This window comes from Pelodiscus sinensis, chromosome 3, assembly GCF_049634645.1.
Source record: "Pelodiscus sinensis isolate JC-2024 chromosome 3, ASM4963464v1, whole genome shotgun sequence".
In the NCBI taxonomy this organism is placed as follows: domain Eukaryota; kingdom Metazoa; phylum Chordata; order Testudines; family Trionychidae; genus Pelodiscus; species Pelodiscus sinensis.
The window spans coordinates 18,094,537-18,120,155 of record NC_134713.1 but is presented as its reverse complement, the minus strand read 5'-3'; the positions used below and the strand labels follow the sequence as shown (position 1 = coordinate 18,120,155).

Here is a 25,619-nt window from a genome sequence, read left to right as displayed (position 1 = left end):
GTTAAAACTTTTCTGTTTAGATGTGTACCAAACGTGACAGGGTCAGGCTGGAGAACTGCAATAGAGAGAGAAAAAGGCCGCTCTAAAAGGCAGCAACAGCCCTGGGTAATCAGGAGCAAAGGAGATAGGGCTGCTGTAACTCAGTCAGAGCCAGCTGATCTCACCTGAGGCGGCCGTGGAGCCTTTTAAAAGGGAGACCTTGTGAGGAGAGAGTGAGTGAAGTGAGAAGAGATCATAGCAGATAGGAAAAGGTCCAGACAAACCAAGACAGGTAATGGCAACATTGCCAAAGACAGCAAAGGGGAGGAAAGGTGGAGTTGAGGGCCCTCTTTTTCCTGAGAGCTGGGGAGGACTATTTTGAGAGCCCAGCAGCCCCTGGGGCATTGGCCCCAATGCCCTTTGTAGCTGAGGGACCAAAGCTTAAACCCTGCTGAGAGCTAATAGCACAGTAATGAGACTGCCAGATTAAATCCTGAGTAGGGTACTGGGACCCGGGAGTAAGTAGAGTTACCCTGCCACACAACATGTTCCTAGAAATAATGCAAATGCATGAGAAAAGGTAGCTGGGTCTGTTTCTAATAACAATCCTTCTAGTAATACAGTACTTTTCACTTTAAAAATCCAAAAATAGCATTTCATAGGCTGGCTGAGACTCAAAAAAAGCACTCAGCATCGGCCTGCTCCCATTGACGTTAAAGGTTGTTCTACTATTGGCTTCAGGGGGAACAAAGTCAGGCCAGTCTTTTTTCTTCTAGAAATACTACCCTGTATGTAAGGAAAACTGCCATCCCCTAGTCTAATGAAACACTATAGCACTGCAAATAAAGCCATACAAGACAAGGCCATTTTGGGGCAGGACAATGCAGACCTCCATACTAGAATCCTTTGAAAGCAACCAGTGGGGCAAGAGGTTTTTTTGGTTATCTCTAGGGCTATGTCTACACTGCACACTTATTTTGAAATAAGCTATTCTGAAACTTCAGGGGAACCTCAAAATTAGTCTGAGGCAGGCTTCCCTAATATAGATGTGCTATCTCAACTTAAAGCCCCAGGAGGAATAACTTAGAATGGCCCTGGTAAGGGGCTATTTCAAAATCGCCAAAGTGGAGCATCTATACGCACCTTATTTTGAAATAGATGTTGTTCTTCGTAGAATGAGGCTTACAGAAGTGGGAATAAACCATCCGTTATTTCAAAATAATGAAATTGTTGTGTAGATGCTCACAGTTCTTTTGGAATAAGAAATAACTCTGCTGTGTAGTCACACCCTTGGTGATTAAAAAGCTACTCTTTTTGTAACAAGTTACAGTCCCATGGTGAGGAGAAAAACTACTATTAAGAAAGGGTTTTTAAGTGCTAAACATTTATGATTGGGACTGGTGATAGAGGGGATTTTTTTAGTAGGGAGAATTATTAGGTACTCAGTTCCCTAATAATTGGGTTGGCTGTAGTACAGAAGTTAAAGAAAACAGAAGATAAGGTCTGGCTCTGGGAAGCTGTGTGTTTGCCTGACTGCTGAGGGATAGGATATGGGACACAAATTATTTGTGCTGATTTTAAGGATGAGGGTTATTAATCCTAAACTCTCCAATATAAATTCCTCTTTTGTAAATTTACCTTTAAGAGTTAATTCACTCAGCAACTCCCATATAGCTCATTCCTCTGGCTTCTGCAGGCCTCTGGCAAAATCACCTCCCTAATACCCCAGCTGGCCTTAGTGCTGCAGGAATTTTTGTCTCCATTTTCTCAACCTTCTTTTAGCCCCCTCTGGCCATAGGAGTGGCTTGGCTCTCCAACCATGCCACTTTACTGTGGCCACTTCTTCTTTTGTGGAAGTCCAACCAAAGACTACACAAACCAAACCTTCAGCCCAGCTGGGCTCATCAGGCTGACACCTGAGTGCATGTATGTCTCTTACTACTGCTGGGCTCTAGTTCGATCAGACCCCCAAATCCAGAGGCTGACACTCCTCCCTTTACTCAGGGTTTCGAACACACTCATCAGGGCCCTTGTCTCACTCAGTCTTCCAGGTTCTGCTTGGAGAAATCTAATTTTGTGCTTTCCCTTTGTTCCCTCTCAGGGCCTGGTTAAACTGCAATTAGACACCAGTAGCCGATCTGAGCACAGAGGCTGCTTAATAGACATGTTCTGGCTAGGATGGGTGCCTGGACCATAGAGGTAACTTCATGGATTCTCTGGGGCTGAAGCAGCCACAGGGAAATATTAGAGGGTGCTCAGCACCCACTGACAGACAAGCACCTCGCCCTCCCCCTCCCACCTGCACCTCTTGCTCACTGGTGACCCCATTAACCAACTCCTCCCTTTTCTCCCAGTGCCTCCTGCCTGCCACAAAACAGCAGCTTTCAGGAGGTTCCGGGAGGATAGGGGAGAAGCAAGTTCGTGGAACACTCAGGGGAGGAGGAGAGGTGGGAGCTTTGGGAAAGCACTGGAATGGGGTGGGGCAGAGGAGAAGCAGGGTTAGGAATGGGTGGGTGGGGGGGGTGAACACATTCCCCCCCCCCCCCCCCCCCCAACTAGAGGAGAAGTCAATGCCTATGGCCTGGATTCCAGAACCTTGTAAAGTGTGAGGGTTCTGGAGCTCACACTGAAACTCAACCAACAATTATACCACAATTAATTAGCCCCTTAGCCTGAGACCTGCAACCTGGAGTCAGCTGCGCCTGCCATGGGTGTCTAATTGCACTGCAGACAATACCCTAGGCCCTCTGTTCAGGCTCTTTTCCCTAGAGAGATGACACTTCCCATACCCTGTCCTTTGGGGGTCTCTTCTGAGCTGGGGTCACCTCTCGTTATGGAGTCAGCCTGTGGGCAGGGACACTAGGCATAGGGTGTTGTGGAGGGGTTGGGGGTAAGGATTGTGGTTCTTTGTCTCTGGCCCATGCAACACATTGTAGGCCACAAACTGATTGGCTACATCTACACAGCAGGCTTCTTGTGCAACAATGGCCATTCTTGCACAAAAACTTTGTGGAGCGTCTACACTGCACGCGCATTCTTGGGCAAGAAGATGTACAGTGAAGCATTGGAAGAGAGGGCTTCTTGCGGAAGACCTCTGATGCTTCGTATGAGGAATAGGCCTTCTTGCACAAGAGGGCAGTGTGGATGTGCTGCAGGGAGTTTTTGCGCAAGAACTGGCCTCCAGGAAAAAAACGTAGGTGGCTGCTTGACCGCTCCATACTGGCACTGACAGCTTGCTAGTTCTTGCTTGCCAAGTCCTCTCTGCCCCCCCCCCCCCAAAGACGCAGGCACCCTGCTGAAGCCAGCCAGCAGCTCCACCACATGGCTCTGTGTGCTGCATCTCCACAGGCATGTCTGCCCCTGAGCCAACCCGAGAGCCTGCACCACCATTCCAGGAACCACGCCAGAGCTCCCAGCAGACCCGGAGGGGCACAAAGCGACATGCCCCATGCTGGTCCATTGCAGAGGTGAAGGCCCTCCTGGACCTATGGGGGCAGGAGGGTGCCCTCCAAGAGCCCCGGTCCCGATACCGGAACGCCGACATCTTTGGCCGCGTGGCCCGGGCGCTGACTGAGCAAGGCCACCCAGCCCGGACCCTGGAACAGGTCCGGGCCAAAGTTAAGGAGCTACGCCTGGCCTATGTCAGGGCCAGTGAGGGTGGGGGAGCAGGATCTGACACCTGTCCCCATTACAAGTGCTTGCATGCCCTCCTGGGGGACACGACGGTGGAAGGGCCCTCGCCACTGGTGGACACCGGACTGTGCACCTCGGTGGTCAGACCACCTGACCTGAAGGAGGAGGGTGACCTAACCACCACATCCAAGGAGGAGGGAGAGGACCGCACGGCCACCATCACCCTCCACCTCAAGCCAGTGCCCAGCAGCCAGGACATCTCCCGGGCCTTGTCAGAGGCTGGCGACGTATCCTCCGGTGAGTGTTGTGGTTGTCACCTGCAAGGGCAGGAGAGGCGGGTGCCTGGAGGTGGGAGAGTGTCACTAGGCAGTTCCAGCTCCATACTGTGCAGCAGTACGTAACACATGCAACCTCTTGCAGCTTCATGCAACCTGATTGTGTGGCACGTGAACATGGCAGGCAGCCCAGGGCACGCCTGGGAACCTGGTGGCCACACATGCCCTGCCTGGGGGCGAGAGGGGGGAAGCTGGTTGGAAGCAGCCAAGCCCCAAGGGTGCCGGCCAGACCCCACACCTCCCGAAGGGTGCCTCATACAGACAGCACGCAGCCATGCCTGGCCGTGTGACACAGCAGCTGCTCCTGGGGAAAAATGCAGTGAGCCAGCCCTGTGTGTGCAGCCCCCAGGCTGCTCCCTGCCCCTTTACTGCCCCGAGGGAATCCCCCCACTGTGGCCCCACACTTCTCTGGGCTACTTGTCTGGAGGCTGGGGGGCGAGAGTGAGTGGGAAAGCAGGCAGCCCCAGGCCTGTGGCCCACTGAGTCTTGCTGCAGAGACAGTACACTCTCAGTAGCTCTGGCCCCATCTCCAAAGAAATCAATGACTGTAGTGGGAGAACCCAGACCTCGTCTGCCACACTTGCTCCCAGGCAATGAGGATGCGCACTCAAACATGACTACAGCATCATGCTCACAGTGAGACTATTAGCCATTTGCTCTACCTTTGGGAGTGTAGACAGACACAGCATGCCAAGTGGCTAGGGGACAAACAAAAGGGGTGTGTCCCTGTGGTACAACCCATGGAGGATCACTTCACTCCCAGGATTTTTAACTAGCCTTTATGTGAACACGCACAGGTATTGATTGGGTTACGTTAGGGTCATGGAGGAGGGCACGGGGCTCAGGGACACTGGGCAGAGCTGACTGACCTCCTCGCTGTCTTCTGTTCTCTGCAGCAGGACCAGCTGGGAGTGATGGACGATCCAGCCCCGTGCTGCCAGCACTGATGCAGGGACCAGCCAGGTGGACCAGGCAGCACAACCAGCTCCTCCGGCAACACGTACAGGCTGTGGAGCGGGTAGCGCAGGTGCTGACCAACCAGATCCAGGCCGACCTGGAGTGGCAGCAGCAGGCGTGGGGGCAGTTCCTGCAGTGTTGCGACCCAATGTGTGACATCATGTCCACCATGATGGCACACATCGTCCATGCTGTCCACTATGGCATGGCCTTGCCCCCTCCTGCTGCCCCCTTGCTGTGCCTCTGCCCCCTCCTGCTTCCCCCCCCCCCGCCGTGCCCATGCCCCCTTCTGCTGCCCCTCATCCTGCCCACCTCCCCATGCTGCCTGCCCCAACCCGGCATGAAGGGCGCCGAGGCCCCTTCACCCGAGACTCTGGGAGGAGCCGTTCCTCCCAGCTCTAACTCCCCTCCCAGATCGGAGCCACTGCTCAGCCTTCGTCCCAAATTAATGAATGCAGTTTATTTTTCGGTTAAAGAACTGAGTTGTCTTTATTGGGAGGTGAGGGAAGAGTTGGGGATGGGAGGGGGATGTGAATGCAAGACAGAGGCCCTTGGCCGGAGGCAATGGGGCAACCTACTGTGGGGCCTGGAAGGACATCTCCCTGAGGGCCTCTCGGATTTGCACCCTGTCATGGTGGGCCTGCCAAATGGCCGCTGTCCAGGGTTGCTTGAACGCCCGGCCCTCGCCTGCCATCCACCCCAGGAGGAAGGCCTTCCCCTTCCTCTCAACAATGTTGTGCAGCACCCAACATGCTGTGACCACCTCTGGGATGTTCTGAGCCCCCATGTTGAGATGGATGAGCAGGCAGTAGAATCTCACCTTCAGCCGGCCGAAGGTGCACTCAACCTGGTTGTGGGCCTGGTTCAACTGCAGGTTGAATTGGTCCAAGCTGGGGTCGAGGAGTCTGGTGTACGGCCGTATCAACCACGGCATCAGGGGCTAGGCCACATCTGCCACGATGCACGGTGGTATACGGACATCCCTCAACCATGAATTCCCACTGGGGGAAGAAAGTGCCTGCCTACAGCCTGCAAAACAGGCTGGAGTTTCTCAGGATGCAGAAGTCATGTGCCCTGCCTAACCACCCCCACATAAATGTCTGTGAAGTGGCCATGGTAGTCTGAGGGCCTGGAGCACCATTGAAAAGTACCCCTTCTGCTTGACAAAGTGGGACACTTGATGCTCTGGGGCTCAGATGGGGATGAGAGTCCCATCCACGGCTCCCCCGCAGTAGGGGAACCCCATGGCTGTGAAGCCAGCCACAGTTGCATCCACGTCCTGCAGGTGGGTGACCCCCACCCCTTGAGCAGGATGTCATTGATGGCTCTAAGTATCAGAGGGGTAGCCGTGTTAGTCTGAATCTGCAAAAGCGGCAAGGAGTTAAGGTGCCACAGAACTCCTCGCCGCTTTTGATGGCTCTGACAACCTGCAGAAGGGCACACAGAAACCCAGGGAACATACAGAATGAGACTGGGTAGGTGCTTGAGCCCTTGGGGGGGTGCTTGCCCCCTCTGATGCCCTCTTCTTCCAAATATGCCAGGGCCCGCTCACCTCATAGGTTCCCCCACCAGCAGGGCTATGTGAGGGAGGGATGGCACAACTCCCTGGGTGATGAGGCTTTCCCTACCCCCTCCCCCACTACCCTTCCCAGCCTGGACTTTTCCCTTCCCCCGGACAGGGACTGAAGCCCCCCAGAAGGCCTTACCTGCATGATGATGGCACCATCTGTGGACTTGCCAACCCTGAACTGGTTTGCCACAGAGTGGTAGCTGGCCAGGGCGGCCAGCTTCCACAGCTGGGTGTCACATCTCCAGAGAGCAGGGGCAAACCAGGCACTTGGCTCCAGAAATGTCTGCTTCTGCATCCAAAAGTTCTGGAGCCACTACTGGTTGTCCCACTGCTCCGGAACCAGCCGGTCCCACCAGTTGGAACTGGTGTTGCCTCTCGACAGTGGGGTACGGATGCCACAGTGAAGCTGCCACATTCAGGGAGAGGGACTCCACGTTGAATTCGGTGTTGAGCTCCTGTAGGAGTAGTGTGGCAGCATGGAGCAGCAGCTGCATGCTCTCCAAAATGTCCATGTGGGGCCAGAGCAGGCACAGCGCCATCTCTGGCTCCATGGCACAAGAAGAAGAAGTGAAAAGTACCCAAAGGCACTAGGGCATAAGCTGTGGTGTTCAAAGAGGCTCAGGCCAACCACAACACACACTGCTACAGCTTTCATTCCCTACAAGAGGTCCCAAAGCATGCAGCAGCAGAGAAATGGCTGTCCAGGGAGATCCCTTTAAGCACGTGTCTCAATGGGGCTCCAGCACCCGCCTGCGGAAGGTACTGGTGCCCTTTTGCCCTGTCCAAAGTGGTTCTGGGGGCGGGTATTTGCACAAGAGCATCCCACCACTGTGGTGGTGGGTGGTAGACCTAGGAGAGAAGACGACTTGGGCAGGTGTCAGGATCATGAGATTGAGATACAGCAGGCTAGAAGGGACAAGGGAATAAGATTTTTACATTGCCCACAATTAGTCTCCCCATAATGTCTTCTTTCCTCTCCCCCGCTCTCCCACATCCAGCTATGGCACCCATGAGAAGTAGAGAAGCCAATGCCAGAGCAGTCCATCTGTCTATTTCAGAAAAATGTGCCCTTCCCCTTCGTGTCCCCCCACAGTTGGTTGGGTGCTGGTTGTGACAGTACAAGTACATTAGTCTATGCTCGCTGAAGACACAACAGACTATTCTGCCTGGAGCTGAGCACTCTCACCTCACCGCATGGAGCCCTATGAATGCAAGATGTGTAACAGGAAACAAAGACAAGTTCAGTACGGCATGTGTTGGAGCTGCATGTTCAAACATGCAGGCCACATGCATGCAGAAAGAGAAATGCCAGCCAAAAAGACAACCTTGAAAAGAGAACGGATCTAGATTAATCCTTATCTCTTACTGAGCATCCATTATGCACAAGCTGAAATTCAATTTGTACATGTTAATCCAATTGTTCAGTTTATTTCATAGGGAATAAGTTCAGTGGGTATTCGCTGATAAACGGTGCGGAAATTGAATGTGGAGGGCAGACAGCTTTATATGAGGAGAGCTGTGCTAACAGGCGGCCTGTACATTAGAAAGCAAATGAATTCACTCAGATGCTACGGATTCCCTCATAAACGGATGCCTTTGAACTTCAAGGTCTATCTAAACCCTCCATCTCTTCACATCTGTAAGTGCTTGTTTTAAGAAAAAGTCCATTGGGGGCTGCAGTAGCTGATGTCCTGACCCTAATTGGCATACAGGTGGTAGGGTGGTAGTAGAGCAAGCTTCCCCAAGAAATATGCCTCACCTGGAAAACTCATCCTCAAATATAGAGGGTGGATGCATTTTCCTTGGCCACTCACTCCAGCAATTGCTCTATCAGATTTGGTACATGTAGCAGAATGAGAACGGAGTGGAAATCGATGGACCTAAGTTGAATTCAGCCAATCAGATTAGTGTGTAAAGAGAATGGTCTCCAGAAGCAAATCATTGATGATGTTAATGCCACTAGTAGGAATTCCAGCAGTGGGAAATTCTTACAGAAGCCAAATGATTTCCGAATGGTTACTTATTTCCCTGGACAAGGCTCTGTTCTGAGTTGCTCAAATCTAAATAAGCCGAAAGCAGAGTTGACTCATTTGATCTGGCAACCATTCGAACGACCCCTCCCAATTGCAGGCTTTTTTCCAAGGTGCCCTCCCCATAACCACAACTCCATGCTTGTTTCAGTCTTTCTGCTGCAGAGCCTAAGTTCTCCTCTCCCTGGGTACTAGCACTCAGCTCGACCTGGAGGCAGCTGGAGAACACAGTATTGAAATGCTTCAGCCTCTGTGTCTGTTGCCAGGGCAAATATTTTGGACACTATCCTTCCCCTTGGTAAAACCCACCATCAGTAAATGAACACAGGATGGGCCAGGCCATGGCAAAACTGCAAGCAGCTCTTCTTTACAGTACAGCCCTGAGGCCAGTCACGAGTGTGTTTGCTTGTCACATGCTGCCTCAGCTGCCTCTGAGTAACTTATGCTGGACACGTTTCTCACACTCTTGTGTGGACCCCATCACGCTTCTTGCAGGAAGAAGGCTGGGCTTGTAGTCAAGGCACAGGATCGAATGTCAGGAGACCTGGGTTTTCCCCAGGCTGTGGGTTCCTGGTCAAGTCAGCTTCTCTGTCCCTCTCTTCTCCATTTTACAAAGGCGGACACACCTCCCGGGGCAGTGTAAAGGGACAGACTCTGTCTGGGCAAGGCACTAGGGCTGAAGCCAGGCACCTTTGCAAATATCAGTCCCAGTGCCCCAGGTCCTGCCCCCTCCCAAACACAGGGACTGCTTTCTCCTAGCACCAACCCTGTAATGCAAGCCTCTCTGACAAGGACAGATAGTACACGTGGTCTTTGTGCTTCTGTTTCCTAGCCAGCCGTGAGGGAAGCATGCTGCATCAGGACGGGGGTAACTACCCAGACCCTCAACAAACTCCTCGCCCCCACCCTCTTTTCAAGCCCGACACAGTGGCTGCTGTGCAGTATATTCGGATCTAAGTTCTCTCTAAGATGAATGGCCATGTGGCTGCAGGGTTGCCGATTAAGCACAGCTCAGGGGCTCAGGGCTGCAGCGGGAAGAGAGGCCTCTCCCCAAGCCCCAAAGCTGCTGCACCCAGGATAGAGGTGCTTCTCCCTGCTGGCCCCAATCCAGAGCTGCCACACCTGGGAGAGGTGGCTGTCCCCACCAGTCCCACCTCCATGAAGCTTTCCCACAACTACTATGGCCGGGGGACAGGTCCCCCTCCCCTAGCTGTGCCTTCTGGAGTAGATAGGTGCTTTTCACATGGCCCTGAGCTGCGGTGGTGAAATAGGGCTGGGGGGGGGGCTGTCTCCCCAGCACAGCCTGCGCCCCAAACCCTTCATCCTCAGTCCCATCCCAGAGCCCACACCCCAGCCAGAGCCCTCAACCTGCCCCCCTCCTCCCACCATCTGTCCCAGCCCTGAGCCACCGCCTCATCCCAAACCCCTCCATCCCCGGCCCCAACCCAGAGACTGTACTTTCAGCCAGAGCCCTCACCCTCCTTCATCCCAATCCTCTGCTCCTGCCCTCGCCCCCTCGCACACCTCAGCCCGTCAGTCCCACTCCTGCCACACACCGCATGGACATAAAAAATAAGAGGAAACGCTGATGCAGACACTTCATACTTTGTTACAGAAACATTTCCCACACAAGCCCAGTATGTGTTTCGCTGCCAATGCAAGGAAACAACTCTGAAAATCATGAATAGGCTCTCAAGCCTCCCTTCTTCTTTTCAACCAAATGCACCCTTTTCCCAGAAGACCTTGGTCATATATTGTTAGCAAAATCACTATGGAAACTCCAGGAAGAACTGGGCTCCTTCCCAGAGTGCGTCCCACCCCCTCAGCCCTTCCCAGGCATGTGCCTTCCTGGCACATAGCATGTTTGTAAAATCCGTCACAGATAAAGGCTGCGTCAGAAGAGTATTATTATGACTCCAGGCTCCAGCCTTTGCTATTTTGACTCCATCCAGTCCTTCACAAGTAAAAGCTGGCAATTCAGAATTACAGTAATGCTTGCAACTTACAAATGCTGTGAGAACTATGGCAGGAAAAAGCAAAAAAAACACTGAAAGACATTCGAAAAGACTTTTGAAGTCACTGGCTTGTACCCCCAACTCTTCACTTCCTGCTCACACTATCCTTCCAGGAGTCTTGATAACTGGCTTGCTCAAATGCCGCCCAGTTCACTAACCAAGTGGTATTAGTCATTCAGCCTCTCTTTTGGCAAAGGAAATGCCTTAGTACTCATCCTAACAAAAAATAAATCAAGAAAAAAGGATAATTGGCGCAGAGATCCAAGGGAGATGCAAATTATCCTCCCTGTGCAAAAGGCCTTTACAGATCCTGGCATTATGTGTACTTATTACTACCATTAAATGTGGCATATTAAGAGGCTGTTGTTGCCAGGGGCTTTTCTGGGTCTCTCTAGCTTTACTGGGCTAGTTCTTGAACAAACGGTCAGAGAAAAGAGGAGGGAGAAAGCAATATATTTATTCACCACTTTTGGCTATTGGAAATGCTGCTCTATATCCATGGAACATGCAATACACACGGGGAGCTGACAGCCTCACTGGGCCCCTGGACAGGGGGCGGGGATCTGGCAGAAGGGGCAGGGCCAGGAGTCCTGGGCCCTTTTGAATGGCCAGGCTCTGGAGCAATTGCCTCCTTTGCTGTGCCCCTCCCTTAAGCAAGCCTGCATTTACAGAAATATATCTTGGGAAAGTTTCCTACTCAACAGGTGACTAATAAAACTCCAAAGTTCTGCATTTCTCTGTGTCTCTCAGCCTTGCAGAGATACTTCCCTGTACTGTCTAGCTATTAGCAATGTCTAGACTGCAGGCTTCTTTCAGAAGAAGCCTTTTCGCAAGAGATCTTCCGGAAAAACTACTTCCGAAAGAAAGGGTCCACTTTGCCAAAGCGCATCGAAAAAGCCATCTGCTTTTTCAAAAGATAATGTCCTCACTAAATGGACGCTCTCTCGCATTTAAGCTGTGATTGCTATGGATGCAGTGGCCACCAGAGCACCTGTGCTTTTTCCTCTTTCCTCATCATGCAAAAGAACTCCCTCTTCCCCGTCCACACGTGCCTTTTTCCGAAAGAGCTCTTTCAGAAAAAGGCTGCTTCCTCGTAGAAAGAGGTTTCCCAATGTCAGAAAAATCCCTCTGTTCTTTTGATTTTTTTTTTTGAAAGCTCACGATTGCGGTGTGGATATAATTGAAGGGTTTTTTGGACTGTAGACACACCCATTGTCTCCACAGCCATCTCCACTGCTTCCTCGGGATGCTTTCTCCCTTTGTATCACACTCTTTGACACTTTGCACAGTCCATAATGAAATAAAGGGGAAACCATCCCCTGGATGCAGGACATTATCAAACACAGCAAAGGTGGGGGAGTGGGGAGGAGCCCCAAACACAGCTGCCTGCTGTGGGGGAGTGGGGAGGAGCCCCAAGCCTTGCAAGCCAGAGTCAGGCATGCCAAGGCCAGATCCGACCCACAGGCTCTGCCTGGTGGGGCTAAAGTGGCTCTGTGCACGGCTCCTCCTCCTCCCTGCTGGGGAAACAGCAACGCAGCAAAGCGTGACCTGGAGGCTTTTCCCCCACTGCTCTGATTGGCCATAATCATGGCCAATAGGAGCAATAGAGGGCAGTGCTTGGGAGCAGAGGGGGTCAAAGGCATGTGTCCCTGGGGAGCTGCAGCAAGTAAACACCCCCCCCCCGCCATAGCCCAGACCCCACACCCTCACCTGCTCCTACACCTACCTCCCACCCAAAGCCCCCACTCTCAGCCCACTCCTGCACCCTATCTCCAAACCAGCCATCCTGTCCCCAGGCTGCTTCTTAAGCCTACCACCCTCCCAGACCCACCAACCCAGCCCACTCCTGCACCCTCCTGCCAGACCCCACACCCAAGCCCACTTCGTGGCAGCCCCCTCCCACACACTGAACCTCTCATTTTTGGTCCCACCCCAGAGCTTAGGGAGGGCCGATAAAATCTACTAGCCTGCCCCCCTAGACTCTGGTGTGCAAATGGAAAGTGGGCAGTGTCTTTCTGCTTAATTGAGAGACACATAATTGAAGTGGCTTTTCCGGGTTTTTTTTTCTTCTTCTCCCTTCTGTGCGGCCCCCAACTGATTTTTCTGTGAGTCAGCAGCCCAGACCCAAAAAGCTTGTCACATGCTGCCTCGATATACCTTATGTTGGACACTTTCCTCACACTCTTGTGTTGACACCATCACACTTTTGGCAGGAGGAAGGCTGGGCTTGTGGTCAAGGCACAGGAGTGAGGTATCAGGAGACCTGGGTTTTCCCCAGGCTCTGTGGCTGCCTTCCAGTGGGATCCTGGTCAAGTCACTTGAAATGTTGGGTGGTTTCGAGGGATGTGAAAGTGTAACCATGTACATGGTTACATACAGGCTTCAAAGCTGACTCGCCGCACGCTCCAGCTCCCAGGGAGCAGTCTCACCCCTCCTCCCGCGCTACTGCCTCTCTATCACTGATTGACTTGCCAGCTAACTATATGGAAGCCAGGACTAAAACCCCACTGAAATAATCAGCAGAGTTCTCCCCTCTCCCGCATCCTAGAGACTGGTCCTCAGAACTGCAAATCAGTCATGGGCATGTTCAAGTTAATGGGACCAGATCTGCAGTTAGGAATAGATGTACCAAAGCCCTTAAGCACATGCTTATTTTAAGCATCTAGTTTAATGACACTGCAGTCAGTAGGAGCTAAGCATGTGATCAGTGCTTTACAGAAGTAGGATATTGACACGCCACTGAAACTCCCTAGTAAAACCTGTGTGTCTGCTAACTGACCCCAAGTTTTGAAACTCCCTACCTTTCAGACCTCACTGTAAAACAGTGCTGTAGACTACAAAATTACACTGGCTGCACTGGCTTTACAACAGCCGTGTCTTGGCAGGGTAAGGACCAGGGATGTTAAAATGTGTTTAAGTAAATGTGTAACTGCAGTTACATGTAGGTGGGGAGGAGGGGACAAAGATGGCTTCCAGGCAGCAGCGTGGGGAGGTAGGCGGCTTCCTGGCAGGAGCACAGGGGGAGGGAATGCAGGAACAGACGTGCGTGGGGGGTGGTTAAAGCAAAACTACCCAATCCTAGGAGATAGTCTTGATTACAACAGTCTTGCTGCCCACTGAGATGAAGGAGGGCAACTCATGCAGCCCACTCATAGCCTAGGTTGCCCATTGCTGGATTAGCTGTTGGCAATAGGGCTGGCAGGTGTCCGGTATTGAACTGAACAGTCCATTATTTTTGCCTCCTGTCTGGTAAAAAAATTCAGAAAAAACCAGACACCTAAAATGTCCACTACTTTGTGATCTTTTCCCGGCCAAGAGGCGAAAATTCCAGGCTGTCTGGCTCAATACAGAGGCAGTCTGGCAACCCTAGTGCTTACCAGGGAGCTGTCCGGCCTGGCACAGGGAGGCGAGATGGCGGGCATCAGCCAGCATCTTGTTAGCGACAAAAAGCCTCACAACATGGTTTTTAAAGGGGCCACGGTGTGGGTTTTTTTGTTGTTGTTGTTGGCATTTGGTTTCTGTTTTTTTTTTTTTTTTTTTTTGCTTAACAACTCTCAGGGGTCTTTCTTTTTTGCTCAACAAACTTTTTCCTGGAGTGTTTTTGTTGTTGTTGTTGTTGTTGTTATTTGGTATTTTTTCTGAAACCATCTGGCAGCCCTACTTGGCAGTGATATATAGGGCAAGGATCCGGTGAGCCAAGAAAACACCAGAGGTTGGAAGGCATGTCCAGTAAGAAGGGATTTTGTTCTTAGGGGAGTGCTCTTCTATTAAAGATCAGAGGGGATATAGAGGAGCTGTAGAAGGAGAGAGAATATGGCTTCTACATCAAAGCAACTAAAGAATAAATTATAGAATTGGTCAGTGGGGAGCTAGACTTTTCAGGCCCAATCCTGCGCCCAGTCTTGTCAAGGTGAGGTTTGTCATTATTTGTCTTCCTTGGTCTGGACAATTGCATAGTTAGCCAAGCATGCAGCTTACTAAACCTCACTTATTTCCTATGTGTTCTAACACAGGGGTTTTCAATTTTGGGGTTGCAGTTTGTAAGTGTAAGCCGTGAGCTGGCCATGAGACACTGTATACCACTGCTAGCTCCCAGTGTCCGTGGTTTGCTATTCCTGGCCAATGGGAGCTGCAGGAAGTGGTGGTCCAGCCCACATCACTTCCTGCAGTTCCCATTGGGTGGGAACAATGTACTGTAGCCACTGGGGGGCTGGGAGCGGCCATGCCTGCAGATGGTCAGATTAAAAAAAAAAGCATCTTGCAGCCAGCTAGCGGCTTGCCCTACCAAGCTGCAACTCAAAGTTTGAAAACCCATGTTCTAAGAGACACAGACTTTGGCCCAAAACAGGAGGTACATGACTGAACTTCAAAAAAAAATCATTAAAAATCAAACAAAACAAACATTTTAAAAAAAGAAACACTTTACAAACATCTGCTAATTAATCCTCCTTTTTGTGTGGTAGACAGATGATACAGTCTCCATTTTGTAGATGGGAAAACTGAGGCCAAGGCTATAGAAGAAGCCACATTTTAAAAAGTAGAGCCAGTGCTGTGTTCAGGGCACTTGCTGGCAAGAACTCATTCTGCTCTCATACTGGTATAAATCAGCATTAACCTTATTTAAGTCAATCTAGATATCCAGTGTCAAACTAGTGTGAATAAGAATCAGGTCCACTAAATACACACTAGGTGGCCTAGCCTTTTAGTCATCATTACTCAAACCTGCACATAAAGAACTAAAAGCGTGCATGAAACATGAGAAAATAAGTGCTCCCAGCTACAATTTATGAGAAATGGGTCATGTAATGGGAAACAGTTCTTTTCTCCCTAGTCCAGAAGATACTAACATAACAGTTTGCCCTTTTTCAAGCAGCTTTGCCAGTCACCTTTCAACATGGCAACTACAAATATAGTCTTGTAATGTCGTTATTTGTCCCATGAGAGCTCATATGTAATTACTGGAATATTTTTGTTTGGGAAATATTTTTTATGAGATCTGGATTTGGGTCAGAGTCAATGTAAGGAAGTGTAGAAAAAACAAGTCTGTCACAGGCTCTGTCTGCACTCGCATAATAACCATGTCCTAAAATTAACTCCCACAGGGACTTGTGGCAAAAATGTGACTAAGTCTCATATGCCAATCACACTGGACAGAAAGAAAAGATAACTGAGCAAAACGTGCAGCTATTCTCTGCCTCAGCGATCTAGAATGGTAACTGGATCTCAAACCATGGTGCATGAACCACCTGCGTTTGTCTGCTAGATTAAGGAATCCTTTACTATCAGAAATCTTCTCCCTGTACAGATACCTATAAATTTATAAAGGAACTGCTCAGTCAATGCAACAAAAATAAGGCTACTCACAGGAGTGAAAGCTGGGAACTTGTTGATTTTTTTAACTGCCTTGCAAGCGATGAAGGGGACACACTCACTAGCTAAACAGGTAGAAAGGAAGGAGGCGCATAGCTCTACCCCAATACTCAGAGTAGTGATGATCATTTGATGAACAATTTACTATATAGACTATGACTGAGTCTCTTCTGTTCTTGTCTCTTTAGTATGAGATTTTTGTGACCTCAAAATATTGCCATGAGTGTCCTGGGTTTTGATTTTGAAAGAAGGAAGACCTGTATAGCACAAACAAAAAACAGGACAATGTAGCACTTTAAAGACTAACAAGATGGTTTATTAGGTGATGAGCTTTCGTGGGCCAGACCCACTTCCTCAGATCAAATAGTGGAAGAAAATTGGCACAACCATATATACCAAAGGATATAATCAAAAAAATGAACACATATGAAAAGGACAAATCAAATTTCAGAACATGAGGGGGAGGAGGTAAATGTCTGTGAGCTAATGATATTAGAGGTGATAATTGCGGAAGCTATCTTTGTAACAGGTAAGATAATTAATGTCTTTGTTTAGACCTAGGCGTAAAGTGTCGAATTTAAGCATGAATGACAGTTCAGAGGATTCTCTTTCAAGTCTGGTGTTAAATGGTCTTTGAAGCAGGATGCAGGTAATCAAGTCCTATTTCTTTGTGATCCTGTCTAATATCTGTTTTGTGGGCATTGATTCTTTGGCGAAGTGTCTGAGACGTTTGTCCAATGTACATAGCAGATGGACACTTTTGGCACATGATAGCATAAATCATATTTCTGGATGAGCAGGAATATGTGTTCTTTCACAAAGAAAAAACAGTTTCTTGCCATTTCAACGAGAAAGGGCATTGTCTCAATGACTTGATTACCTGCATCCTGCTTCAAAGACCTTTTAACACCACACTTGAAAGAGAATCCTCTGAACTGTCATTCATGCTTAAATTCAACACTTTACGCCTAGGTCTAAACAAAGACATTAATTATCTTACCCGTTACAAAGATAGCTTACCCAATTATCACCTCTAATATCATTAACTCACAGACATTTACTTCCCCATCTCATCCCCCTTCTGTTCTGAAATTTGATTTGTCCTTTTCATATGTGTTCATTTTTTTGATTGTATCCTTTGGTATATTTGGTTGTGCCAATTTTCTTCCACTATTTGATCTGAGGAAGTAGGTCTGGCCCACGAAAGCTCATCACCTAATAAACCATCTTGTTAGTCTTTAAAGTGCTACACAGTCCTGTTTTTTGTTTCAGCTACACCAGACTAACACGGCTACATTTCTATCACTGTATAGCACAGACTGCCTTGCTGACAGGGGCAAAATGTGGGTAAGGGGAGAGAAAGAACACACTAGAAATGTAGAACTTTACTTATATCACTGTAATGACCCAAATATATTTTCGTAGCTTCATTGAGGCCTGGTATGTAGTTAAGAAGATTATACAGGTTGTTTCTGTGGAATCAGTTCTCAAGATTGAAAAAAAAAAATCTGCTTCCTAGTTAGAACACACTGGAAATTAGAATTTGTCACTGTTAAACTTGATAATTTTCAAATACTTAAACAATTATTACTGTTAAGAGCAGATGTAAAGAGCTGCAGAGGGGAATCCATTTCCAGCGTACAACTAGGTTTTTTTTGTCCTCTAAAAGTCAGGAACTATGCTGCAATTCTTGAGTGCCACCTACTGGCACTTTATCTGCTAATTATTTATATAAAAACAGACACTGCTCATAACACTAATTAACCAAAGCAAATTTAAAAGGACAGCAATGGAAGTTACAAACAATTCTGGTGTGTATGTGGCTAAGAAGCTGGTGCAGCTTTTTCTTTGCATCTCACATTTAGATATTGGAATAGAGCGTACGCTTATTAAGTTTGCAGTTGATGCAAAGGCTTGCAAGTGCTTTGGAGGATAGGGTCATGATTCAAAATGATCTAGACAAATCTGAAGAAATGGTCTGAGGTAAATAGGATGAAGTTTAGTAAGGACTAATGCAAAGTACCTCAGGGTATGCCTACACTACCCTCCTAGTTCGAACTAGGAGGGTAATGTAGGCATACCGCACTTGCAAATGAAGCCCGGGATTTGAATTTCCTGGGCTTCATTTGCATAAGCGGGGAGCCGCCATTTTTAAAACCCCGCTGGTTCGAACCCCGTGCAGCGCGGCTACACGGGGCACGAACTAGGTAGTTCGAACTAGGCTTCCTAGTTCGAACTACCGTTACTACTCTGCATTGATAAGGCCTCAGCTGGAGTATTGTGTCCAGTTCTGGACATCACATTTCAAGAAATGTGGAGAAATTGGAGAAGGTTCAGAGAAGAGCAACAAAAATGATTAAAGGTCTAAAAAACATGAGCTATGAGGAAAGACTGAACAAATTGGGCTTGTTTAGTTTAGAAAAAAGAAGACTGAGGGGGGACATGATAGCAGTTTTCAGGTATCTAAAGGGTGTCACAAGGAGGAAGGAGAAAAATGTTCTTCTTGGGCTCTGATGATTGGACAAGAAGCAATGGGCTTATATTGCAGCATGGGAAGTTTAGGTTGGACATTAGGAAATAATTCCTAACTGTCAAGGTGGTTAAACACTGGAAGTTGCTTAGGGAGGTTGTGGTATCTCCATCTCTGGAGATATTTAAGAATAGGTTGGCTAGATGGTGCTTGTGTAACGTATATACCTTGTGGGAGTGGTTCACTGTCCCATGTAGTGGCACTTAAACCACTTACAGCAAGAAATAAGAACAAATGAGCTTTACAGCAGGCGTGGCCAACCCGTTAGAGACGAAGAGCCAAAATAGCAGTGGATAGAGTGCGAAGAGCCATATACTGGGGCGGGGGGACAGGGAGAGTTGTTGAGTTAAAAAAAGCCATGCCTGGGGAAAATAGGTGCTGGTACATGGTCCTGGGGCATACCATCACAAAAAAGACACTGGCAAGGGGTGAGAGGTGCAAGCTCTAAGAAGGAATTTGGGTGCAGAAGGAAGTAGAGAAGAGCATGCTGGCTCAGGGAGGGGGCTCCAGGCTGGAAAGAGTTGGGGTCAGGTGGAGGGTTGGGGTGCTGAGCAAGCCTCAGGTTTGTGGCTGTGAGGGTGAAGGAGTTTGGGCTGCGGTGCAGGAGGGGCTCAGGGCAGGGAGGCTGGGAGTATGATGGGCTCAGGACACAGATTTGCGGTGTGTGGATGGTGCAGGAGTGTTGTGGCAGAAGACTGGGGATGTGGGGGTTCAGGAGTTGGGGTATGTGAGAGGCTCAGGGCAGGGGGTTCCAGTGCATGATGGGGCTCAGGTTTGCGGTCTGGGAGGTGCAGGAGTGTTATGATGCTGCAGCCAGATGAGGATTTGGCCCCAACTGGGGGCTTGTTGGCCAGGCTGCATTTTTAAATAAAATATTATGTCAAACACAAAATGTTTCAGCGTTGTCTTTATTTATGAGAGGGGCGGGGAACCTGTTTTGAGTCAGGGGTCACTGACCCACAGAAAAGTCAGTCAGGTCCACCCAAGTGAGATGCAAAGAAACAACCCCTCCAAAAAACCCCAAGCCTCACCAGGGCCGGCTCTAGGTTTTTTGCCACCCCAAGCAAAATTTTTTTTGGCTGCCCCCCCTTTTTTTGTTGGCTTTTACACATGTATGCACTTTCCATTTTGTTTTGTTTTATTTTTTTCTTTGACTGTTTAAAATTAAAAAAAGAATTAAAACAGAAAATTTGTAGTTAGTGAAATAAAACCATTTCCTACTAGAGTACTCATTTAATTTTAACAAAATCACAATTACAAACAATTTGGGTCCAACTATACACTGTAATGAAAAACATGACCCATAGCTCCCACAGCCATCCCATCCCAGCCCAGCCAGTGCCCCTCACTCCTGACCCACAGCCCTGCCAGTGCCCCTCACGTCCAACCTACAGCCCTGGGCATCCCTGCCTCCCCCGCCCCCGCTGCCCGAGGGCCAATACCTGGAGGCCAACCCCTCCTGACAAATTCCCTCATCATTTCTCTTGAAGAGCTTGGTGGCCTGCTTCGCCTTGCGCTAGAGATTGCTGAAGAAGACGGGGAAGTAGCCGGCCTCCCAGAGGTGGCTCAGGCTGGGCCCGGGCTGGCCCCGGATCAGCAGCAGGTGCTGGCATGTCTGGGGTAGGAACTGGGGCAGGGCAGAGGGGGCTGTTCCTCAGCCCCAGACCCGGCTGCTCCACCAGTACCTGCAGCTTCTCCAGTGCCTGCAGGGCCTTATCCAGCACGATCCGCGTGGCCTTGCCCAGGCCGCAGGGGCCCCGGTGTGTGCCCAACCTCCTTGCAGCCACCATGGCTCTGGCCAGAGGGGAGACTACGCTTCCTGCACCAGGCCATCCCCCCCACAAACCCACCCCAGCCCCCCACGGGAAGGGCTGACCCGAAGTAGGTGGCGGAGCCGGGCAGCAGCAGGAGGCAGAGGGAAGCCAGTAGGCTCCGAGTGCGCATGGTGCCAGTGCTGCGCAGCGGGTAGTGGCGTCTCCTGCGGCCCTTTAAAATCAGTGGGGCAGGGCAGGGTAGAGCCGGACATTGCCGGAGGCAGCTGCTTACCTGGAAATGCCACCACTGGAAATGTGCCCTCAAGCACGTGCTTGATTTGCTGGTGCCTAGAGCTGGCCCTGAGCCTCACTAATGTGGCCCCAACTGTGCTGGTGGGGGCAGAGGACAGGGTGCTGGTGGGTGCTGGGGCAGGGTACTTGTGTGTGGGAGTGGCTGGGGCGGGGGACAGGGACAGTTAGGGCTAGTACCTGGGGATCCTGCAGCTGCGCACCAGGTCTGGGGTCTCAGGAAGCATGTGCACTGCTTCCCCTCCCCCAAACAGCCGGCGCATTTCCTGAACAGCCAGGTCTGTGGCGCAACAGCAACTTCTTTCCCCTGCTGCCTGCCTGTGGGGGTGGGGGAATGGGAGTCCCGGGACTGCGCCAGTTCCAACTGCTCAGGAAGCACATGCCCTGCTCCTCACTCCCCGTGACAGCCACATGCTTCCTGAGCAGTTGGAACTGGCGCTGTCCCAGGACTGCTACTCCCCACCCTTTTCCCCTGTGCAGGAAGGCAGCAGGGGGAAGGAAGTTGCTGGGGTGCCAGAGACCCGGCTTTTCAGGAGGCCCACCGGCTGTTTAGGGGAGGGGAAGAGCAGCTGCACACTTCCTGAGACAGAGAACCTAGCTCCTAGCTGCGGGACTTCTCCCCCCCCCCCATGCTGCAGGAAGCTGACGCGCTACCTCCATTTTCGCGGGGGATCGCATCAGCGTGGGCTTCTTGGGGGTCGGAGGGAATGAGAGGGGGCTGGAACGCCTTGCGATCAACTGGTTGTGCTCCCGCAATCAACCAGCTGACCGCGATCGACAGGCTGGTGACCACAGCGCTAACACAATCTCCCTCCCCTTCCCCAGAGCCAGCTCTGGTCTTGCACCCTGTGGACCTGACTGGTCCCAGATGAGGGATTTTTTTGGACCCGGGAGGTCATTTCAGGCCTCCTACTGCTGCTCCCTCCCCACTAAGCTTCTTTGCACCTCCCTCCCCAGCAACCTAGCTGAGACCCCCGCCCCCCCTTCCCTGCACTTCCCTAAAAGGCCATCCCCCACAACTCAGAGAAGCCCAGCACCAGTTCCCTAACCCCCCCTTGCAGCCCAGTTGAGCTACCTGTCTGTTCTCTGCCCCCAACCCTCTCAGCCCAGCTGAGCCCTGTTTCTCTGCACCTCCCCGCAAACCCCACGGACCTGCTGAGTCCAGAGCTGGTTCCCTGCGCCTCCCTCTCTCCCTCCTTCCCCTTGAGTCTAGCCCCTGGGCAGCCCAGCTGACACACAACATCCAGTTCCTGGCACCTCCCCCTCCCGCAGCCCAACTGAGTACAGCGCCCGGCACCTCCCCCCTCCCACAGCCCTGCTGAGCTCCACGCCTGGCACCACACCCCCTCCCACAGCCCTGCTGAGCCCCGCACCTGTTTCCTGGTACTTTCCAAGTCCCGCAACACAGCTGAGTTCCCTGCCTGCCAGCATAGCTCTAACCTAATGCCCCGTGCCGCCGCCACCACTACAGCCGCACGCGTCTCCCTCCAAGTGCTGGGGCGCATGTGCTGAGCAGCCGGCTGTGAGCTCGTTGGAATGCAGTACAGAGCCGCCAGCCTGAGCAGTACCAGCAAGAGCCGCATATTTTTAATTAGAGCCGCATGTGGCTCGCGAGCCTCGGGTTGGCCACCTGTGCTCTACAGCATCAGCTGAGCGCCAGCTGGCTTTCTAGATCAAGATGTAGAGGTTCCTATACTAAAACCCTGATTCAAATCTGCTTGGTGACAGTTACACGTGGCGCTGCCATGAGGGCATGGGCTAGGCTTGGTGTCTACTTGAGGGCCCTTCCAGTTCTGTGATTTATAAGATCTCTATCTATATGCAAATTACAGATAATATTGGGTCTCAGAGTTGACGTTACATGTAATGGAGGAGACTTTTCTTTTGCTCTTCCTTGTTGCTTTTTCTAAACCTAAAATAAAAACAGTTTTAGACTCAGTATGTGTTTGTTTCTTTACATGATTGGTGGGGAACTAAGATCCAGAGGCCGGATGCGACACCTTGGTTGCCTGGATCTGGCTTCCTGAGACTTAGGGCCTCCCCAGCATTGGGGAGCTCACGCTGGCATTCTAGCCCCCACCCCACTACCTCCCCACAGCCTCCGGCCTCTGATTGATTTTTCTGTGGGTCAGCAGCCCCCAACCCAAAAAGCCTCCCCTCCAGCCCCCCAATTATGACAATTGTGAAATCAGTCACATGGGGAGCCTAAAACCTGGCACGTCTTTGATAAGGGACACACCCAGTGTGGATATAAATCTCTCACTACCGTGTCTACTATGTCACAAACAACAGAAACACAACAGGAGCAATTTCTGACCATCAGAAAGACATGAAGAGGGAAATAGATCTTTATTTAAAATATTTTTACCCCACCTCTCTATTTAAAATATTGGAGGCAGCTCTCTATGTCCATCAGCACATGAGTGTCTGTTATTTGCAATGATTCTTCTGTGCTCTTGATTATTCTTGAGGCTACTTTTTAACACAATGAAGTTTGGACCACTGTAGTCTAGACTTCTGTAGTCCAGTAACATCTGTGTTTTGGCATCCCTGTAAGCACACCTGGGCTGGAGCATTCATAGGGAAAAGCTGGGAGCCACACAGCATGGCCTCCTTCCTCTCAGAGCTTCCAAAGCTTTGCAAATAACTCATTTGTGGCATTCAAGCTCAGGGAGGGAGGTGGAGGAGCAGGGATGGGAGGGATACAGAGGGGGGGGGGGGGGGGGTAAGAGGCAGCATGGCTGAGGAGCCCTGTGGGGCTGTGTGCCTGGTCCCCAGCTGTGTCACTCTGCAACCACCCTGTCTCTTCCCCCAAGACACCCTCCCTCCCCCTGAATCCACGTTTGGTCAATGCTTGCCCCTCTGCTGCCACCAGAGTGGAGCCCTGCAGAAGAGGGCCCAAAATTAACCTCCCCTGGTTTTGCAGATTCCATGGTTCAGGACCCGTCAGGGTGCTGGACCAGGGAGGTACAACCTGCATTTTGTTTCAACATTTAAAAACCCCATAAAATAATTTGCACACAGAGAAAAATCACTGTGAAATTTGAGCTTTGTGTTAACTCAAAAGCTTGTCCCTCTCATTCATAGAAACTGGTCCAATACAGATATTATCTCACCCACTTTGTCTCTCTGATACTTCAGTTATTCCATAGCATGAAGCATTTCCAGTGTGGCCAGGGGAACCAACAGAATTGTTGGGGCCCTAGGCAAAAGTGGAGGCTGGCCCTGTGCTCCTGGAAGAGGCAGGGCATCAGGCAGAATAGGCAGGGCTGGGGCAGCCAATCCTCAGCGCCACTCCAGTAGCGATTTAAAGGGCCCAGGGCTCCATCTGCCACGGTAGTAGCCAGGAGCCTTGAGGCCTTTTGTGGCAAAAGCAAAGTCAGAACAGGGAGTCTAGAAAGAACAGCCAATAAAGAATCCACTGGACATTAATGCAACATTGGGGTTGAGAACCCTCGCTCTCAAGAGTCCAGAAATAAAGGTTCTTCACCACCTTTTTACAGCCTCAGCTGGTGTAAATTGTCATAGCTCCATTGACATCAAATGGAATAATAGCAATTTACTCCATTAAAAGATTAGCTCCTGGAGTTCAAACTTAAATTTGTCCTCAGCCTTAAAACGAAGCATCATTTGAGCTCCGAATGAGCATCTATAGGGCTCAGTCTAGTGGCATTGCAGACCGTCTTGCTTCACGGTGTTGTTTTGAGGATTAATTATTTAATGTTGGTAAAATGCCCTAAGTTCGTCAGTGAAATTAACTGGGACACATACCTTTTACATGCCGGTGCTTAGTAGCCTGGAGAGGAATGCAGAACTACTGATCAAAATACCAAACTTGGCTCCTCTCAGGTACCACACTTGGCTACATTCAGACACAGTCCCCAGCCTATGGCCTAGGTATAAGGCCTTTACACAAAGCAGCCAGTGGCCTCCCCCATGACCTGGATTTGTTATTCTGCTGTTGGCATTCTTTGTGGCAACACGCAACTAACTTCAGGGATCAGGTCTGGATCTAGCTTTGGAAATGGCTCTTCTGGAGTGAAACCCTGGCTGCAATGAGAACAGGGGAAGTTTTGCCCTTGACTTCAACAAAGCCAAAATTTCAGGTCAAGCATCTTCCTGTGTGGAGAGGAAAAAAGATATCTTCTTTGCTGCAATTAGCAGGATTAACACACAGGTACATGCATAGGCGACTGGTGTCTGCAAGGGGAGAGAGTGCAGGGAGGGCCATGCAACATCACCTATGGATATATGACGGGTGCTAATTTAGCCACAAACTAGCTTCATCATCTTCTCAGCCCTTCTCTTTTCAGCTCTCCCCAAGTGCTACTGGTGTTGATGCAGACGGTAGTTTGATAGTTTATGACTAACACACGGTGGAACCAGCCAGATGCAGCACGCTCTTCTGACAGTTTTCAGTATCAGCAGGAATTCCAGCTTATTGAGCCAATTTGCTGAAGCTTTTAATCTGGCCTCTAAAGCTTACAATTTTATCCTGTAGGGCCAGGGAACATTTGAAAAGCCATTCCACTTCCCTCTCCATAGCCATATCTAAGGGAAATGAAAGGTGGCCACGGGAGAAAATGCACAATGGTAAATATCTTCTAAGCTCCAATCTCATAATACTTCACATCATAGGAGCCTTAAGCTTTATTCGCACAGAATTGCTTTGGGTTCGATTCTGACTTCCTTCATGCTGGTAATATGAATGAGGAGTAACTTAATAGTTATATTTGTGCAAACTATGTATGAGGGAGATACAGATCAGACCTATGTTCTTAAACTCATTACCAGATTCTTTATCTCAGTAAAAAGCTAATTTCCCCCACTATCATGTAGTAAAGAAGACCGCAAATAACTGTTTAAGACATATAAATCACATTTTAATCCCTGTAATGTGAAAATATCTCTGGGGATTTTTTTAAAGCAATAGCAGGTTTCAGGTTCTTTTTAGGGTCCTGTTTCCATTATATTTTCTTTAAATGTTAAGTTGGTGTCAGTAAGTTGAGATATGGCCTAGACTTAATGCAATAGTTCAGGTATATATATATATATATATATATATATATATATATATATATATATATATATATATATATATATATATTGACTGGGGAAGGACAAAAGGCAGGTTCAC

The 25,619-nt window shown here is 49.9% G+C and overlaps 1 protein-coding gene across 1 annotated transcript; it reads left to right on the top strand.

Annotated features, from left to right (window-relative positions):
* The first annotated feature begins 222 nt into the window (after nt 1-222).
* LOC142827537 (uncharacterized) lies at nt 223-5,898 on the top strand. Its single transcript, XM_075923143.1, has 5 exons — nt 223-271; nt 2,081-2,178; nt 3,328-3,909; nt 4,844-5,403; nt 5,779-5,898. Exons 3-5 carry the CDS (start codon nt 3,330-3,332, stop codon nt 5,896-5,898), a joined length of 1,260 nt encoding a protein of 419 aa, XP_075779258.1. The 5' UTR covers nt 223-271; nt 2,081-2,178; nt 3,328-3,329.
* Nucleotides 5,899-25,619: the final 19,721 nt, after the last annotated feature.

Bases quoted from the DNA above. Each gene is read 5' to 3' on its own strand.
- LOC142827537 (XM_075923143.1), top strand. From the start codon at position 3,330: ATGTCTGCCCCTGAGCCAACCCGAGAGCCTGCACCACCATTCCAGGAA. The intron at 3,910-4,843 runs GTGAGTGTTGTG...TGTTCTCTGCAG, and splicing joins GGCTGGCGACGTATCCTCCG to CAGGACCAGCTGGGAGTGAT. The intron at 5,404-5,778 runs GTGAGGGAAGAG...GTTCAACTGCAG, and splicing joins TGAGTTGTCTTTATTGGGAG to GTTGAATTGGTCCAAGCTGG.